The 18,024-nt window shown below is 34.9% G+C and overlaps 1 protein-coding gene and 1 non-coding gene across 2 annotated transcripts; both read right to left on the bottom strand.

Moving 5' to 3' along the window:
• Positions 1-1,505: 1,505 nt before the first annotated feature.
• Positions 1,506-1,612, bottom strand: LOC127791260 (small nucleolar RNA R71). Its single transcript, XR_008020900.1, has one exon. It is a non-coding gene; the product is annotated as a small nucleolar RNA R71 (small nucleolar RNA).
• An 8,129-nt stretch (positions 1,613-9,741) lies between these two features.
• LOC127790704 (uncharacterized) lies at positions 9,742-13,345 on the bottom strand. The gene is made up of 6 exons (XM_052320321.1): positions 12,807-13,345; positions 12,470-12,658; positions 12,227-12,340; positions 11,327-11,347; positions 10,645-11,171; positions 9,742-10,477 (listed from the first exon to the last, which is right to left on the bottom strand). Exons 1-6 carry the CDS (start codon positions 13,315-13,317, stop codon positions 9,857-9,859), a joined length of 1,983 nt encoding a protein of 660 aa, XP_052176281.1. The 5' UTR covers positions 13,318-13,345; the 3' UTR covers positions 9,742-9,856.
• Between the last annotated feature and the right edge of the window lie 4,679 nt (positions 13,346-18,024).

Below are 18,024 nucleotides of genomic sequence, written 5' to 3'. Positions count from 1 at the left end.
GATTTCGGCCCATCTCCGTCCAAATCAATGAAAAATGAGAGTTTTGACTATGCACGACTCTAATAACCCAAAAACCACTATATAAAGACTTATTCTTGAGGGTTTAGGGGAGTTTTTGGAAGGAAGAGAAGGGGACGAAAGATTGAAGACTCTTGGGTTGTATTTTTCTTTTCTTTCTCAATCTCTACTATGGATTCAAACTCTTTTCATTTTCTTTTGATTGAGAGCATGCATAGCTAAGTGTTTATAACTAGGGTGAATGATGAAACCTCAACTTCTAATGGTTTGATTTAAAGTTATTCAGTTTGCTATTTTCTTATCCATTCGGGTTGATTGTTTGTTATGTTCATGATGTTGTTTTGATGCTTGATCACCATTGGAACATATTTGTGATTTGTATTACTTTCAAGAGATTCAATATGGATTAGACATGGTAGCAAACAACGTAGGGTCCTATAATAAGTAGAGATGCTGTTATGCCCTATGAAATCATTTTGTGATGATTTCCGTGATTGAATGCATGTTTTTATGTTTGAAGGTTGACTAGAGATAGTTAATCTCATATATATACATAGAACTGAATGACCATCGAGAGAGGCTTTTGGTTGTAATTGGATCATCGATTTTCAACATAAGATAAGGAATAGCAAGACCCGAGTAATGAATAATTGAACTATAGAAGGCTGACGGTGGATTCACAAACCCTAGTGTCTTAACTTTGAGAGTTTTTGAATCAAAGGAATTGTTTTGTTTGCATCTTTTATTAGTAAATTAGTTTTCATTACAGTTGAAGTCATTGTTAATGTGTGTGTTAGGTTAAGGTTAAATCAATTAGAGTAACTGTCAAAAGTTAGTCCTCATGGGTACGACACTCTATTCATTAGCTTTAATTGTTAAATTTTGTTTTCATTATTTTCTGGGCTAAACTATTTCAATTTATGTATGTGTAGGGATTGAGATAGTGCATGAGCCGTTCAAAACATCCGGATATTTGTGAGTTCGATCCAGAGATAGAAAGAATGTTCCATCAAAGGCGTCGTGAACATAGAGCAAAGAGGGAAGAGCAATTGAATAATATGGGTGACAACGCCAATCAACTCGTTCAAATGGCGCATCCCATTGAAGTTAATGAAAGAGACATTCTGATGGGGGACTTCATGATGCCCCTAGTGATTGAGAACCGGTCAAGTATAATTTATCCTCCTTACGGGCATGAAAACTTTCAGTTGAGGCCGGACGTGATAAATCTCTTTGCCAACAACATACCCTTCTATGGAATGAGCGAGGAAAATCCACACTATCACTTGTCTCGATTTCTGGAGTATTGTGGGAATTTCAAGTATCAAGGAATTAATGAAGAGGCACTCAAGATGCGCCTTTTCCCTCACACTCTGAAGGATAGGGCTCGAGAGTGGTTAGACTCATTACCACCGGGCAATATTACTACATGGGCAGATTTGGTATAGAAGTACACACTCAAATACTTCCCACCGGCTAAGATCAGCAAGCTCAAGCATGAAATTTCAACCTTCCAACAAGCCAAATTAGAAAATTTTCATGAGGCATGGGAACGGTTCAAAGAGTTGTTGAGGAAATGTCCAAGTCATGATTTTCCATTACCAGCCCAAAATCATTATTTTTATGCTGGTTTAACTCCTTACAATCGTTCAACAGTGGACTCTACAACAGGTGGTTCCATTCGAAATAAATCAGCTGGGCAACTTCATGATCTTTTTGAAACAATGAGTGAGCAGTTTGTAATGTGGCCGAATAGGAATTCACATAAAAGAGCAGCAGGAGTGCATGAAGTGGATGTTAGTACTTTAATGCTATCTAAGATTGATGCTTTGTCAAAACAGATGGAAGCATTCAAATACGCCTCATCCACTAATATGGTACAAGGATCTCATCCTATTTGTGTAACTTGTGGGGTAAATCATCTGTCGTCCGAATGTCCACTAGTCATCATGGATCCTTCTTTCACAAAGCAGGCCGCATATGCACAGAACTTTCAACGTCAACAAAATTTTCAGTGGCAACAAAATAATCCATTTTCTCAAACGTACAATTCCGGGTAGAGAAACCATCCTAACTTCTCCTATGGAAACAATCAGAATAGTCAAAATCTACCAAAAATGGGAAGACCACAAGAAGAAAGAGGAAGATAGGAAGAAGCAGTTTCAAAGCTTCAAGAACGAAGCGACCAAACCGACACAGCTATTAAGAATATTGAAAATCAGATTGGGCAGCTAGCAAAAATCCTAATAGAGAGACAATCGGGCACGTTGCCTAGCAACACCGAGGTGAACCCGAAGGAGCAAGTAAATGCAATCACAACAAGGAGTGGGGTGTAGCTACCAGAAATTCATGTTAAAAGACCAGGTGTGGCAAAACAAAATGGTATTGTTCAGGAGACAATGGATCAACTTGAAGAGCTCGAAGTAGTAGTTGAACAAGACAAGATAATTCCACCACCAGTCAAGCCATATGTTCCTCCAATTCCATTCCCTCAAAGGTTACACAAGCACAAGATGGATAAGCAATTTGAGAAGTTTTTGGAGGTATTCAAGAAACTTCATATTAATATACCGTTTGCGGATGCCTTAGCCCAAATGCCCAGCTATGTGAAATTTATGAAGGAAATCTTATCAAATAAGAGGAAACTAGAGGAGCATGAAACAGTTAACCTAACGGAGGAGTGTCCAGCCATCTTGCAAAAGAAGCTTCCACCAAAACTCAAGGATCCAGGGAGTTTTTCTATTCCTTGCACTATTGGTGAAATTAATTTTGATAAAGTTTTATGTGACCTTGGTGCAAGCATAAACTTGATGCCATTTTCTATTTTTAGGAAGCTTTGATTAAAAGAACCAACACCCACCACTATTTCTCTTCAATTGGCTGATAGAAGTATCAAATATCCGAGAGGAGTAGTGGAAGACGTTTTGGTAAAAGTGGATAAATTTATTTTTCCTGTTGACTTCTTTGTTCTAGACATGGAAGAAGATTATGATATGCCCTTAATTTTAGGGAGACTTTTTCTTACCACAAGAAGAGCTTTGATTGATGTCCAGCAAGGGACACTTAGCCTTAGAATTTATGATGAGACGGTTACGTTTAATGTATTTAAGGCTATGAAACATTCTAATGGCAATAAAAAAGAAGTCTTAATGAGAGATGTCATTGTGGATTTGGTAGAAAGATCTGATCACCCTAAAGAAAATTGCATTGCTAACTCTTTTGATGAGCAGGAACAAAGTTTGGATGCCAAGAACAAGGTCATGGTCATGGGTTCTTTGGGAAAGAAGCAAAAAGATTGTCCATCCAAAAGAGACAAACTGTGTTCTTTGGATGTTTCTTCTTCTTCAAAAGCCAAGCCACCAAGTCATAAAAAGGAAAAGTTGGTAAAGGTGTTGAGGGAGCAAAAGAAAGGGATTGGATTGAAACTGGCTAACATTCAAGGAATAAGTTCATTAAATGGCACCCACAAGATGTTGATGGAAAAAGGATTCAAGCCTCCTTGAAGATGGAGGCCTAGTCAAGCTAATGACTTTAAACAAGCGCTTATTGGGAGGCAACCCAATTTCCTATCTCTTTCATTTATTGGCATGTTGCATTTGTTTTTTCTCTTTTGTTCCTTACTTTGAGTTAGGTTAGAGTGTCATTCTTTAGGATTTTTCACAAAAACAATGTTGAGGTCATCATAACAACATGCATATGACATGCTTGATAAAATCCCCCAACCAATGTTCACTTGCACATTGCACCTTACGTTTGGGATTGTGAGGTCTAAGTTTGGGGAGAGTTTGGGCATCCATGTGACTATGTCTACTTCATGTCATTCTTATTCGTTGTTGCCTTCTCATGTTCAAACTTGTGCATTCTAGGTACATTTCCGGAAGTGATAATGAAGTCGAAGAGCCATCCTACACCAGTTGCTTACAAAGGCAAAGCCATTGCCGAAAGTTCCAATACCTCAAAACGACGAGCATGAGTTGATCTATCTACCATCACAACCTTGACACTATGGACCAGGTACACTCCTTCCTTTTCTTTATCTTCGTTCCACTGGGACAATGAAACGTTTAAGTTTGGGGGGAGGTTCACTATGGGCAGCTTACATATGTTGTATGGTCTGGTTGTATGGTTTTATTAAAAAAAATATATATATCTTGTGTTGTTGGGTAGACGTGCCATCAATGATGAATCTTATTTGGTACCATTTTGATTAAACGAGTAAAGATAGTGATGCTACTCATTTTGTTTTGTGATTCATTATCCATGTTAGACGAATGTTTGAGCACAAGTGTCAGGAGGTTAAATGCATAGGTTTCCATATAGACTTTTGCCCTTAAACCAACTTTGTGAGCAACTCAATCATCAAACATTATGAAAAGAAAAGTTTGGGGAAGATTGAGCCATGATGGAAAATGTTGAGGAATGTGTTGACTCCGTGCTTTGTGTGGAATGTGTTAGGCATGCTAAGGGAAGCTAGGCAATGACCATAGGCTAGTGATCTAATCCCTATGTCACTATGTCGTGCACCAATGTAAATTTGAGTCTGCATATATCTTATACCTTTCTTCATAGCCTGAATGACTTGAGTGATTATGCCCGTAGAGGTATCTTAAAACTTGGTGCCCCGTGGTCATCTGGCTTGGGAGTCATCGGCTGAAAGCTCGTTACAAGGGTCATTCAGAAAGCTTAATGGAGTGAAGGCTTGCACATAAGATATAAAAAAAAAAAACGAGATGGAGCATAAAATGCACTCGTTCAAAACAAAAAAAAATAAAATCTCAATAATGGTGCCGATGTTTGTAACTCTTAGGGATTGAGAAAACTGGTGGGTTTGACTGTCTAGTGGATGTTAGCATGCCAAAGCATTCAAAATAAAAGAGAGTCCTCACAAACCAAGACAACGTCATTTTTGGCTGAGTCCAACCAAACTTGAATAAGAAAGAAAAGAATGATTAAGAGCACCTAAGGGCTGAATGAAAATACCAAGTTTGGGGGTGGAGTGCATTTTACAAGCAAGAAAGTATACAGGACCATCAAGGGGTCGGGATACCAACAACCTTATGCATGATATTGTACTTGACAAGATTCTCACGCTCACACGTCAAAACATGGAATAAGTCTAAAAACAGTTGTGTAGCATTACTAGAAAACTCTGTGTGAATTATGAATTATACCAAAATTTGAGGCTACCTTGAAGGCTATCCAACTTGTAAGTGATTTTGAAATATTAACTATTCTCTACTTGAGGGGTGATATATTTGAGTCAATAATTTTGCTCGGGATGATCAAGAGTCTAAGTTTGGGGGTATTTGATAAGTGCCTTTTATACACTTATTTTGGTCTATAAACTTAGCATTTATACATTCAATGAGCATGATTTCTACTTGATTTGGTTCTATATATGGTTATGTAGATGTGAAGCATGTGTTGAATACACTTGGAGCAAAAAAAGTGATTTTGGTGCATGATGGGAGTGAAATAAAGCTTGGAGGCAAGGTTGGGTATCAAAGCAAAAGAAAGCAAAAGATTATCAAGAGCCAAAAAGTGGAAGATGATAAAGCAAGAGGCCAAAGAAGAAGGCTAGCCGGCTTATAGCGGTATGCATACTACTGTAGAACCGCTTTAAGGTTTAGTTTTTGGAGCTCACAGTCCTACAACGGAATGCATGCCGCTGTAGGACTGCTTTAAGAATTGCTATCTGGAGCTCACAGGTCTGCAGCAACAAGCATACCGCGGTAGGACCGCGGTAGCGTTTTGAACTTCAAATCAAAGCTCGATTTCGGCCATCTCCGTCCAAATCAATGAAAAATGAGAGTTTTGACTATGCACGACTCTAATAACCCAAAAACCACTATATAAAGACTTATTCTTGAGGGTTTAGGGGAGTTTTTGGAAGGAAGAGAAGGGGACGAAAGATTGAAGACTCTTGGGTTGTATTTTTCTTTTCTTTCTCAATCTCAATCTTTTCTTTTTCTTTTGATTGAGAGCATGCATAGCTAAGTGTTTATAACTAGGGTGAATGATGAAACCTCGACTTCTAATGGTTTGATTTAAAGTTATTCGGTTTGCTATTTTATTATCCATTCAGGTTGATTGTTTGTTATGTTCATGATGTTGTTTTGATGCTTGATCACCATTGGAACATATTTGTGATTTGTATTACTTTCGAGATATTCAATATGGATTAGACATGGTAGCAAATAACGTAGGGTCCTATAATAAGTAGAGATGCTGTTATGTCCTATGAAATCATTTTGTGATGATCTCTGTGATTGAATGCATGTTTATATGTTCGAAGGTTAACTAGAGATAGTTAATCTCATATATATACATAGAACTGAATGACCATCGAGAGAGGCTTTTGATTGTAATTGGATCATCGATTTTTAACCTAAGATAAGGAATAGCAAGACCTGAGTAATGAATAATTGAACCATAGAAGGCCGACGGTGGATTCACAAACCCTAGTGTCTTAACTTTGAGAGTTTTTGAATCAAAGGAATTGTTTTGTTTGCATCTTTTATTAGTAAATTAGTTTTCATTACAGTTGAAGTCATTGTTAATGTGTGTGTTAGGTTAAGGTTAAATCAATTAGAGTAACCGTCAAAAGTTAGTTCTCGTGGGTACGACACTTTATTCATTACTATATTACTTGTCACGATCCGTCCACTTACGGAATAGAATTAGCCGGACACAAACAACGTAGGGTCCTATAATAGGTAGAGATACTGTTATGCCTTATGAAATCCTTTTGTGATGATCTCTGTGATTGAATGCGTGTTTATATGTTCGAAGGTTGACTGGAGATAGTCAATCTCATATATATACATAGAACTAAATGACTATCGAGAGAGGCTTTTGGTTGTAATTGGATCATCGATTTTCAACCTAATTAATATAAGGAATAACAAGACCCGAGTAATGAATAATTGAATCATAGAAGGCTGACGGTGGATTCACAAACCCTAGTGCCTTAAACTTGTGAGTTTTAAATCAAAAGAAATTATTCTAATTGCATATTTTATTCGTAAATTAGTTTTCATTGCAGTTGAAGTCATTGTTAATGTGTGTGTTAGGTTAAGATTAAATCAGTTAGAATAAATGTCAAAAGTTAGTTCTCGTAGGTACGACACTTTATTCACCACTGTATTACTTGTCACGATCCGTACACTTACGGGATAGAATGAGGTAGGACAAGTATCAACCCTTTAGTTTTACAAAATTACATAAAAATAAAAATTATAAAATCACAAAAATTGTAAAACTGTTATAAAATAAAAATTTCTTAATTATATATATGTAATTAAGCAAGACTTGCAGCATAAAACACAAAATAGTCGATTTATTTTTCTAAAACTAAAACAAACTGTAGACTATTGCTAAATTGGAAAAACTATCAACTAGTAATTAAAGAAACTAGTCAACAGCTCCTATTCAGAAGAACATTGGGAATGGTTTGGAGTTAATGGAAAAACCACTAACCCCATATGCCAAGTGCCAATCTCTTGTATTGCATGCTTCGATTAGTGGATTATTAGATATTCCCACTAATTAATTATTGCTTTGCATATAAATAAGAATATTAAAGAAGAAGAAAATATGCATGTTTTTTGAAGGAAACCCTAGCTAGCTCTCGACAATTTCTTTTTATTGCTCTTCTTTCTGTGCCCATGTGATGCATCTCCTTGAAAATGAAGTTAACAACAAAAGACAGATTTGAAAGCCTAAGCTTTTTTCACTTGAAAATGAAGTGGTTGGACTTTGAAAGTTCACAACAAAAGACAGATTTTTCACAAAGTAAAAGCATTTGAAAAATATATATATATTGCATATTGCTAAAACATCTAGGATTGAATGTATTTTCACTGTGCACTTTTTTTTAAAAATGTTTGAAAAATCACATGAATCCATATGTGAAACCCATCATTGAGAATTATGATGAGGATTATTAGTTGGGAAACAAACGAGTTCAATCCCAATTCAGAAAGGACTAGATAATTTTCAGATGACTATAACTTTCAGAGGAAGGAAAGCAGCAAAGTAGAAGAGCAAGAGAAATCATCAGCAACAACTCTTTCAAATCTAAGGTTAGTTTTCTTTTGTTTTGAATTTGACTCTCCTTATTTGACTACCGTAGAAAAACCCTAATTCTCCCATGTTTTCTAGAACCATCAAATCCCAAAAATATGGCCACCAATTTTGATCAACCCAAATTTCTCTTTGATTTGTTTTTCTTCTTCAAGAACCAATTTCGATCCAAATTAATTCTAACCAAATTGGATAAACCAACCCTATCTGAGACCTATTTGACTACCCAAATTTGTATCAAAGAATTGATCCGATTAGTTTAAGGTGATTGCCTTTTAAACCTTTAATTTCTGAAAATCTCAAAAGAATTGTAGAAACTTAAAGTAACTCCAGAAAACTCTAGAGTCTTTAAAATAGGAGGAGGAATGAAATTGAAAAGCAATTATACGAGAAGAGGAGCAGACAATTAGCAGGAGGAGTGGTGAGGGCAGAATGGAAACTCACAAAGATAGATCAAACAGCGAATGAGCTGTATGGGAATGAAAGATATCTACTACCAAGATTTATGAACGAATACGCCGACCCACTTTTGAAGGAAAGCGGCTTGCAATCCACATCCACAACCCCACCTCATCTTTGTTCTTATTATTAAGATGGGTCTTAAATTCATTTTCATTCTTAATTGTTTGATCACACAACTTCATCAAATCAAATGATTAACCAGTTAAATTTTTATTATCTTACCATAATATTGTGCGACTACGGCAGCGTGGAGAAGAGAGCGGCCGTCGTTTCTCCTCGTGACATCGTTGTCTTTGCCTACTAGTTTCTGCTTCACAAAATCAAACACATCTTTCTTACCGGCTGCAACGGCAACGTAAAGAGGCGTCTCGCCAAATTGTTGCGTGCCAAAGCCAAGCCTTCTTCCTTCTCCAACATGATTTTGACGACACTGCAGTGCCCAAAACCTGGCGGCTTCGTGCAGCTCCGTGTTGCCCCTGAAGTTTCCTTTCCTCAGCATTTCGCTCGTTATCAGTCCCCCTTTGGAGAGTTCTTTGAAGGCGGATTCATCTCCTCGATGGCCAGAAAATGGAGAACTATGTTGCCGTCGACGTCGATGTGCGCCAGAAAAAGGAGAACTGTCTTTAATGAGTGGTCTTTCCTAAACGGAGGACGAAACCGGTCGAATGGAGTTAAGGAGGAGAATAAAGCCGGTGCCAATGTTCCAACTTCCAAGTGAAGAATAAGTCAGTGAAATGTGCCAGTGAGGAGAACTATATGGAAATGGATAATACTGCGGTGTGTTGGCAGATCCAGACACCACCAGTGGCGCGTAAATTATACACTCCCCCTTTTGCTCAGACAGTCCTTTTGATTTATATTTCATTATAAAAAAATTTAAACTTTGTCTGTGTTGTTAAAGAGACTCACCCCGTTAGGTTTCTTAGTTCATTCATCTAATACCATGTTCCGGATATATACTGAATGAAAAAGCAATATGAATGTGTGGTTCAAAAGTTGTCTACTTCTCAAATGGATTAAAAGATTCTCACTTCAATAACCCAAAACTTGGAAATGATGGTTTTGGGTTTGTCCTACAGAAGAAAACAACAATCGAAGATTGTTCTTAACTAAGAGATCTCTCACACCATTCAGTAAAAGCAATTGAAAATTAAAAAAAAAAAAAATGTGCAATGCTTTTTCAAGAAATTAATGCTATCCAAGATCGAATTCAAAGGCCCATCAACAATGATGCAATTCGAAGCTAGAATTTAGAATAATGAAAAAGAAAATGAAAAGGCTTAGATGTATGCTACATTTCTTGGCCAGTAAATGAAACAGAACAACGAAAAGCAAAATACAGGTAATGAAAAGTCAGGTACACTACATCTATTGAAATAAGGATTAAGAAACCTATGGCTGGCCACATTGCCTGGTATGGGTTGACATTTATTTCGATAATAAGGTAGGTCTCAGCACAAGCTGCAATTGTGAAGATGGTGGAGACAAATAGGGCAGCCAGAGAACCGAGGTATCTCACTGGCAAGGTCATGAAGAAGTCGTCGTTGGTAAACCTCGACAACTGAATCAAAAGCATGGCAGTCAAGGCAATTAGAGAGCTAAATAGAGCTACCCCAGTGTACCACAAGAATGACAAAACTTGATCTTCTTTCTTGGTGCTAAAAAACTTTGGACGACCAAAACTTGCGCTATTTTTATCATCAACAAAACCTCCAGGGATGGTAAACAATGTGGCATAGTTGACAGTGCCAATAAGAGTAGCAACCAACATCAACCCACTATTCATATCTTTGAGTGCCTTCTCAGCGTTTTCTCGTAAGCTGACATGGTTTTCTTGAAACAGTTCACTTGCTGTCTTCCCAACAAAGTTGCGGTGGTATTGGAAATGAGGGGGAGAATCATACCAGATCCGCTGCCAAAGAAAGAAAATAGTTAGCAACCCAATGGTTTTTTTTATTTGAATTCTACATAGTTGATTATCAAAATATAAAGTAAGCACGTCATTTGGCTAAGTAATGTAATAGTCGTTGATTGAATCACATTGCATGTATTCAAGAAAATAATTTCTTAGCTAGGAACCTTAAACCAGCATACGTCCCACGCCATCTGGTTCAGATGTCCAAGAACAATTCTAGGACAATTTCCTTGTTTTGTTGCAAGATGCAGAATGCTGTTTCCCTGGTTGTCAATGGCCGTTAGCATCACATCCTTGTGAACTTTTGTCTTCAAGTAGTCATATAGTCTTTTATCTTTCTTCTCCACTGCTATATGCAGTATGTTTTTTCCATTCTTGTCCACTGTATAGGCTGCATCTGGGAATTTTTCTAGTATTTCCTCTACCAACTCTTCAATGCTGTTTTCTACCGCCTGAATTAGCGGATTTCTCATTCTATTATTTTTGGGTGAAACAATTGTAGAATCCAAATTAGGCCGTTGTAGAGAAACTGAGTCATTCATTTGCCCATGATCTTTACATGGTTCCATTGTACTTTCACCGTAAGTGTAACGGCTCCAATCTTCTTCATCTCCAATTAATATTTTGGCTAGCAATACTGCCAATGCATGGTTTTGCTTTATATCATCAACTCCTCTAAGCAACTTGGAAACTACACGAACAAGAAATTAAAGATTCAAGGAATAACATTGTGGAAAGTAAATTCTTCAAAAAAAAAAAAAGAAAAAAAGAAAAAAAAAGAAAACGAAAAGTTTTCTTGGTGAGTAATCTAAAGTAAAAGGAAAAAATTAGGCTAGAACAACCAACCTCTAAGCACTCTTCTGTACCCTGCAAGAACAATAGACTTAAAAGTATAAGAGTAAGGAGTTGATCCAAAAAATAAATTATAAGAGTAGATTAAGAAAATAAATATGAGACCAACATTAAGCAAAGAAGAATGAGCAATTAACTCTCTTGATGGCAAGAAGATACATCCAACGGCAACTAAACATTTCCATGTTCCTTGATCAAAAATTGTTTCGTAATTTACTAATATTTGAGACCATTCAAATCTTTTTATATATTTTGAAGTAAGTTTTTATCCCCTGTTCCTCCGATTGAAGGTGCACAAACATACAATTCACCATGGTTCTGCTCTAGGTTGATGTTTTGGAGGTTTGAATAAAATTGGTTAATGTTGGTGTAGAAATCAGTCACTCTATGATTTACTTCTGCCAGCAATACTAAAGGTATGGCTTCGAGATGTGTGTACTCAAAATAACTTTTATAATGCAAAGAATTCTATGTTTGAATGCATTATACACAAAACATAAAGAAGTCTATGTTTGAATGCCTTATATATACTAAACATACTCAAATCATTTAAGTAACTATCAATGACAACAGGACACTCAAAAGTCTTAAAGATTTTCCGTGTAATAAACAATCCTTAAGAACGATTTCGACCTATAGAAGAAATTCTCTCTTTTAACCAAATACTTAAAAAGCATTTTTGGTAGAGTTGTATTTATCAATCAAAGAAAAATTATCTCAGCAAATCTTCTACAAATAGAAGTGAATCTATAAAGCTCTAGTGCTTGTACTGCTAAGCTTCTTTTTTATTGGCAAAGCAACCTACAAGCACCATGAGGCTTGTGCGGAGAATTTACATATATACTGTTATGTGACAACAAAACCAAAATAAAGTTGAAAAAGTAAAGCAAATACCCGATGTTAGTTTGGTTAGCCACAAAGACGTTTTTGGTTGTGGGATATCCGATTGATTTTGAGGATCTTCCGTATCTGTACTGGACTTGGTTCTATTATCCATTGGTGGAATGCCTGTGGTCAAGGTACAAAACATAAAAACCAAATCGGCATACAAAACATATATATAACTAATGAAAAAGAAAACAAAACTATACATAATTAGAAAGCAACGCATGTCCGTCAGTGTAGATTAATACTCACAAAGATAGATCAAACAGCGAATAAGTTGGACCGGGATGAAAGATCTACTTCCAAGATTTATGAATGAATATGCTGACCCGCTTTTAAAGGAAAGAGGTTTGCTGGCTAGCAGATTCAGTGCAGTTAATCCTTTCTCGTCTTGTGCTTGAGCAAGATATGGAAATGATTTCACTATCTCAAATGCTAGTCCTGCTCAACATGAGAAGACAAACCCGAAGTAAAATTATACTGTTTGGAATCTAATGTTAAAAGTAACTGAGATTTGAATTCGAAATCTCAAAAACTCACAATAGCTGTCACTAAGATACAACTTGAGTGGTAAGAAGAAGAAACTTACTATAATATTCTCCGACGACCGCGGCGTGAAGGAGAGTGCAGCCGTCATTTCTCCTTCTTGTTACGTTGTCCTCGTTTAGTTTCCCCTTTAATAAATCGAACAAATCTTTCTTCCCTGATGCAACGGCAACGTAAAGCGGCGTCTCGCCCAAACTATTGCGTGCCAAAGCCAAGCCTTCATCCTTGTCCAACATGATTTCTACGACATTGCATCGCCCAAACCTCGCGGCTTCGTGCAAGGTCGTGTCGCCTCTCAAGTTCCCTTTCTTCAGCATTTCGCTGGTCAACAGGCCGTCTTCAAAGAGTTGTTTGAAAGCCGATGCATTGCCGTCGATGGCCAGAAAATGGAGAATCGTGTTGCCGTGCACGTCGACATGAGCCAGACCGCTGCGTTGCCACCTGATCAAGTATTCGCGGAGGACTTGAAGTGAATCTTTCTTCCAATCTAACACTGCTCTAAAAGCTTTGTGATGGCTAACAATGGCAGCTGGGCTGATTTCTGGTCCTGCCATTTTGCGAACTCGACTCGATTTTCTCCAATGCAAGCCCATTATCTCTTAAATCTTATCTATATTATGTCTGTCATATTTTACTTTTCCTGGTCCAACATTTATTTTCCTTCCATTAATACCTATTTCACCTTTCAATTTTATTTGCACTACTTGTGAGGCACTAAAGTGGGTCTAAATGTTTTAACACTTAACATTAATTTAATGGTATTTTAAATATAGGTCTAAGTATTTTAATATTTAATGATAAATTTCTTTGAGGGCATAGAAATAATTTTAGATTGTACAATTTTATTTTATGGTTCATGTGATCAGAAAATAAGTATATGGGTCTAAATTTTTAAGAAATTTAGAAATAATGTAATATGTCACAATTAAATTAGTTCATGGGTCTATCAAATGGGCAATGTTAATTCTGGTTTGGGCCTGGGCCCAAAGGTAATAGGATTTAAATTTTATTATGTGAATAAAAAAAAATCAAAAACAAAACAAAAATAGAAAGCAGCATGCTGCCTTGTTGTAGCAGGCGCCTGCAGCTCTCTCTCCCTTTCCCTTTTGATTCTCTGTTCTCCCTGTATACTGATTTTGTACCATTTGGATGATTTGGTGCTTGATTATGTCTCTTGTTCCATTGGTCATAACTTTCGTTCCTCAGCCGCTTCATAACCTCCTTCTTCTCCGTGTGTTTCTTTAGCTTTTATCTCATTCTTCTTCTCCACCCATTTTGCTGTTGCGACCTGAGCTTAGTGGAAGAGTCTAGCTGTTTCTTCCTTGTTGGGACAGCTCTTAAGGCAAGTTTCCTTAGCCCCCTCGATTGTGAGTCTATATATATATATATATGCGTATTTGTCTGCTCTGTTCTGTCGCATAAGGAAGCTTTATATATATATATATATATACATACACACAGTCTTATTGAAGGCACAGCGAGGACTCGCTTCATCCCATCATTTTCCTGTGAATGGCATTTTCTTCCTAATTACAATGAAGTTTTATTTAATTCCGCGGCTCTCTATTCATGAGTTAGTATGTATATATGCAGCTACACTCACTGACCCATTTATGTATGCACTATGTTCGGTTGCCTTGAACCAGCGAGCAAACGTGACCCATTTATAAGTATATATATATATATATTCACTTTATTCGCATGCCCTTGTTTTATTTGACCCACCCGTATATATATATGTAAATGTATATGACAGTCTCATTGTTGTTCCAACTGCCCCTGTTCTACTTGACCCACCCGTATATATATATATATGTATATATATATATATAATAGTCTCATTGTTGTTTCAGCTGACCCACTTCCATATACACTTATATATATACGTATATAAATGCTTAGCAAAGAGGTTGTGAAAGCTTTCTCTCTTTTATATGCTAACAGTCCTTAAAAATGTGTAAAACCCACTTGCATATATATATATATATGCGCACCAATAGAGAGAGAAAGTGAGTGTATTAAAACCCAAGGGAAAAATATGATCTCAGCTTATATTATGTTCAAAAAATAGAATAATTCCCTCAAATTGTAAAGGAAATTTTTTTATACAAAAGTCTCTTCTTATTTTTCTTTAATAATATTTACTTATATATCTACACATATATATATACATAGGCACACACCCAGTTCGCATGCCCAGCCCCTGTTCATATTTGGAAGCACCTATATATATATATATACATATAATTAATTGAATCACCCATAAATATATGTATATATACACATAAGCTTAGTACGCATGCCCAGCCCCTGCCCTTGTACGTAGTGGGAAACCCACATATATATATATATATGTTTAAAGCCCACTCACGCATGCCCAGCCGCTGTACAGAGTTGGAAACCCACACACACATAGATATATATATATATATATATTCAAACCCACTTAATAAATATTCAAGACCCAATTATATATATATTTAAAGCCATTTAAATATATTCAAAGTCCATTTGAACGCCCCTGCGTTACATCTTATCCTTACCACATGTTCATATATATTTATATATATATATATTTATAATAGAAAGTATATTATATGGTAAGTGATGTCCTAAATTTTAATAACTTAAGGTACATGTATAAATATATACACACATATATATATATATGAATAATTGTTATGTACGTAGCGAATTGTAAATCTTAGTAATTGATTTAATAAGTTCTTGAATAAATTACTGTAACATGTACATATTTGATGTGAGTGAAAAGTTACCCACTATTGTGGGATGGGCAGAAATCATTTGTATAAGTATGGAAAAATTTTGTGCGATGAAATTCCATAATATCTATATATATGTGGAAAGGAATGCATGATATGTTCCGTACACGTTCAGCATGTACATGTTATGATACTTTGTATTATTTATCCTTGTGCACCTATTATTTTGCGCAGAAGGAAAGGGTATCCTAGAGCACCTGGCGCGGGTGGCCATAACCCGACAGATTGACTCCATATTATTTGTGAATTTTTATTTACATGAATGCACTTCAGCATATGTGAATTGATGGCTTGTGAGCCTACGAGATTTGATTCTGACACTTAATTTCATATGCACATTTGCATAGTAATATATAGTGACATAATGCATTTAAATTGAATTTATAAAGTCATAAATTTTGAATCTTGTATAAAGCTGTCGAGTTCTTGATTACTCTTTTTGGTGTCACCATATTCTTGATTCATGTTCGGTATTCATTGCTTCTCGAACTTGTTGAGCCTTGTGGCTCACTTGATCTTCCTTTGCATTCCAGGTAAAGGGAAGATCGTTTTCAGGGGTGAGTCCAGTAGGACTAAGGCCCGGGAATAGTGGTGTACGGAGACACGTCCTACCTTGAAGATCATGATTGGTGTTTAGGTGAGGCTTGAGATAAAATGATCTTTATTTTGTTAGTTAACAATAGAGCCTCTTATTTATTTGTATAACCTTCGAGTCCAAACTCATGAGATATTGGGAATGTAACTGAATCTTAATTTAGTTTCCGCTACTAGTAATGAAATGAGATGTCTATTTATTTATGATTTTTTCTATATCATCTCTGTGATGATCTCCTTTTCGAATATCCTATACTAGGGGGAATATTCGAGAGTGGGCCCTTACAGTAGTCGTAGTGGTCGTCGTCAATTTGTAAATTCTTAGAAAATCTTATTATTTTTGTTCATGAAAAAATATTTTTCAATTATTTAACCAAGCATTTATTGTAAAATATTAAAACACTTACCAAAAAATAAAAATTTTTACAATGGCTTGCAAGGATAGGTTGCACATATGCTCATAAACTGTGTTTGTTTTAGTCACATTCCCTATTCTTCTCTCTATTTATTCTCTATTTTATTTATTTATTAATAAACTTCAATTCTATTTATTTTACCTTTCTTATAATTTTCATTACTATAAAATTTTATTATTTATTGTACAATTTAATAATAAATATGATGGTATTAAATTATTATAATACTTAATATATTTTTAAATAAATTTATTAATATTTTTTAAACTACAAAAATCAATTTTGTATGGGAATTCTAATCACACTGTGTTTGAGAATTCATTTAATCTAGTAGTGGGATTATCTTTGAACAATTAATATATAAAATAATCAAATACACCCAAACACAAAATGAATAATTAAATACACAAAATTATCAGATACACACATATACATAATCAATAATCAAATACACACATATACAAAATTAATAATCAAATACACACTACAAAAAAATCATAATTTAGTGACAGATTTAGTGACGGAATTTTTTCTTCACTAATTAGAGACTATTTAGCGACGGATTTGAGAAGGGTATTAAGTCGCCAAATTTTTTAATTTTTTTTTAAATTTACTGACGAAAAATTTCGTCACTAAATATTTTTAATATTTTTTAATTAATATATTAAATTTAGTGACGGAATACCCTATCGCTAAATAATTAATAAAAATAAAAATAAAATGAATTTTCTTTAGCGATGAAATTTTTCATCACTAAATTATTAGTAAAAATAAAAATAAAATGACTTTTATTTAGCGACAGCCCTGACCATCGCTAAATTATTAAAAAAATAAAAATTAAATTAAATTTATTTAGAGACGGGACTCGTCGCTAAATGAATTAAAAAAATTAAATTAAAATTAAATTAATTTAGCGACGAATACAAGCTTCACTAAAGAAAATGAAAAAATAAAAATAAAATAAAATTAATTTAGCTACGGAATACCAATCGATAAATTATTAAAAAAATAAAATTAAAATAAAATTAATTTAGCCAAGAATTTGAAAAATAAAAATAAAATGAAATTTGAAATTAAATTTATTTAATGACGGGATATCCGTCGCTAAATATTTTAAAAAATAAAATAAAAATAAATTAATTTAACCAAGAATTTGAAAAAATAAAAATAACATGAAATTAATTTAGCCACGAATACCTGTCGCTATATAATTTAAAAAAGTAAATTTAAAATGAAATTAATTTAACAAAAAAATTGAAAAAATAAAAATAAAATAAAATTAATTTAGTGACGAAATACCTGTAGCTAATCTAATTAAAAAAAAATTGAAATCAAATTTATTTAGTGATGAGATACCCCTTCGCTAAATAATTTAAAATGAATTAAATTTAGCGAAGAATTTAAAAAAATAAAAATAAAATGAAATTGATTTAGCGACGGAATCCCGTCACTAAATTTGTAATATCTC

The sequence above is a fragment of the Diospyros lotus genome, chromosome 14 (assembly GCF_014633365.1).
Source record: "Diospyros lotus cultivar Yz01 chromosome 14, ASM1463336v1, whole genome shotgun sequence".
NCBI classification, from domain to species: domain Eukaryota; kingdom Viridiplantae; phylum Streptophyta; class Magnoliopsida; order Ericales; family Ebenaceae; genus Diospyros; species Diospyros lotus.
Note: the sequence above shows the minus strand (reverse complement) of the source record. Positions and strands in the feature narration are given on the sequence as shown.